This window comes from Limulus polyphemus, unplaced genomic scaffold, assembly GCF_000517525.1.
Source record: "Limulus polyphemus unplaced genomic scaffold, Limulus_polyphemus-2.1.2 Scaffold5631, whole genome shotgun sequence".
Lineage (NCBI taxonomy): Eukaryota > Metazoa > Arthropoda > Merostomata > Xiphosura > Limulidae > Limulus > Limulus polyphemus.
In genome coordinates this window covers 44309-46613 of record NW_013671241.1, presented here as the reverse complement: position 1 = coordinate 46613, position 2305 = coordinate 44309, and the positions used below count along the sequence as shown (strand labels likewise).

General features: G+C 33.7%; 1 protein-coding gene across 5 annotated transcripts in view; it reads right to left on the bottom strand.

Annotated features, from left to right (window-relative positions):
- Positions 1–2305, bottom strand: part of LOC106472809 (cytochrome b561-like) — a 39064-nt gene that overhangs the window by 8151 nt on the left and 28608 nt on the right. For all 5 annotated transcript variants that reach the window (XM_013933476.2, XM_022401351.1, XM_013933475.2 and 2 more), the window contains one exon: positions 1552–1830. In XM_013933476.2, the coding sequence (XP_013788930.1) occupies positions 1552–1762 (211 nt within the window). In that variant the 5' untranslated portion in view covers positions 1763–1830. The remainder of the gene's footprint in view (positions 1–1551; positions 1831–2305) is intronic.

Below are 2305 nucleotides of genomic sequence, written 5' to 3'. Positions count from 1 at the left end.
CTGTGTTTGAACTCTGTAAAACTTGTGAAGGTAGTATTGTTGGAGACATTTTCATTGTCTATCTATTCTGAAGCACAGTTTCCATTGTCTATCTATTCTGAAGTGTCTCCAACAATACTACCTTCACAAGTTTTACAGATTTCAAACACAGTTTCCATTGTCTATCTATTCTGAAGTGTATCCAACAATACTACCTTCACAAGTTTTACAGAGTTCAAACACAGTTTGAACTCTGTAAAACTTGTGAAGGTAGTATTGTTGGAGACAGGATAATGAATGACGTACATTTACGACACCCACCTTACACAGTATAATGAATTATATACTCTTTAAAAGCAAACAGCAATAACTTAAAACTTTTACATGGTAACTATATTCATACAATTGGATGCAACTTTGTTACCATAAAATAGGGTAATGTTTTCCTTTACTTGGGTCCACTAACACCCTGTTTATGCCTTTATTAAAATTCATCTTAAAGAACACAAAAGTTTCATTCTGTAAAGTAGAAGTATTTAACCAAACTAATAATTTCACCAATGTTAGATAATTCATGCATATGATACTGTACTTTAAACTATGTGATTGTAAGTGGTTACTTAAAAATATGCACAATTTACCATTTTTAATAACATGGTAGAAATACTAGTGCAAGATTCATATTATAGCGATTTTTAATTTCTCTTTGTAATGTACTTAAGAAGAAACAGTCCTTGTAGTTATTTTAAAACTGTCGATCTTTTGTTTGTGTTTCATTTATTAATTCTTCGTAAGAAGACACATAGCTTCTTTACAAAATATTTGAGTTTATATACTTCTTGCTTTGAAAACTGGACAAACATTATCCCTCACAGTACACAGCGTATCCTTTGGTGGTGGATCTCATAACTTGAACTTACCTTTTGGTTTACTTATAATACTCACTTAGACAAAGTTAAAAAATGTACTTTCAACAGAATAACTCTTGAAAATACAACACTTGCTATTGTCTGTCTATTCTGAAGGTTTCATCAACTTCTTTGTGTCAAGACTAGTTATGTTTTGGTTTTCTCAACTTTTCTGTGTCAAGACTAGTTATGTTTATGTTTCATCAACTTCTTTGTGTCAAGACAACAAAGCTCAATTTTTAGAGTTTTAGCCTTTAAGCCTTACCATTGAACCACCAGGTGGATTTAATGAATATTGTTAACAATGTTTCAGTATAAATTAAGTTTTAAACTTGGACATTGACTATTCAACGTGTCGCTAGCATAAAACAGACTTAAGAAAAACTACATAAAAAGAAATAAAACCATATAGAGACCCAGTTTGCTTTTAGTATCTGTAACTGTGAACAAGTTTGTCGATCGAATACACGTAAAACAAAGTGTAAAATTCTGAAAATATAAAGAAACGAAGACAAACCGGAGAAGTTAGATGTCAAATTATTGTGTACTTAATTTTACATATCCCTTTGTTTATATTCAGCATTTATAAAAGTGTACATGGTTTACCTTTCAAGTTTACGTTACATGTATATGATACATTAGTGGTAAATAAAAAATAACTTACCATCTCCATACAGAAAGACAAGTCCTATAACCATAAACAATGGATGGTAGTTAAACTGCAAACTTGGCACACTTTGCCAAGCAAATCCACCGAGGTAGTGACCACTCCAAGCCCCAGCCAAAGCTACACACAAGACTCCTAGCAGTTGAGCCAGAAAAAAACCCACGGTAAATACTTGCAAGTCCTGCTGCTGGTTTACGTGTGAATCCATTGTGTTGAGTGGCACGGGACCACTAGCAGTAGGGGGTGCTTTAGATTCTTCTTCTACTGTAGGAGAGCCTATTATAAAACAGTCTGAATGTCAACCGGGGCACAAGAAAAAGTTTGTAGTGGCTTTATAAATGATTCCCACATTACACAAGATGATGAATGATGAAAATTTATGACACCCACATTACACAAGATAATAAATGATGTACATTTACGACACCCACATTACACAAGATAATGAATGACGTACATTTACGACACCCACATTACACAAGATAATGAATGACGTACATTTACGACACCCACATTACACAAGATAATGAATGACGTACATTCACGACACCCACCTTACACAAGATAATGAATGACGTACATTTACGACGCCCACATTACACGAGATGATGAATGATGAAATTTACGACACCCACATTACACAAGATAATGAATGACGTACATTCATAACACCCACCTTACACAGGATAATGAATGACGTACATTTACGACACCCACCTTACACAAAAACATAACTAGTCTTGACACAAAG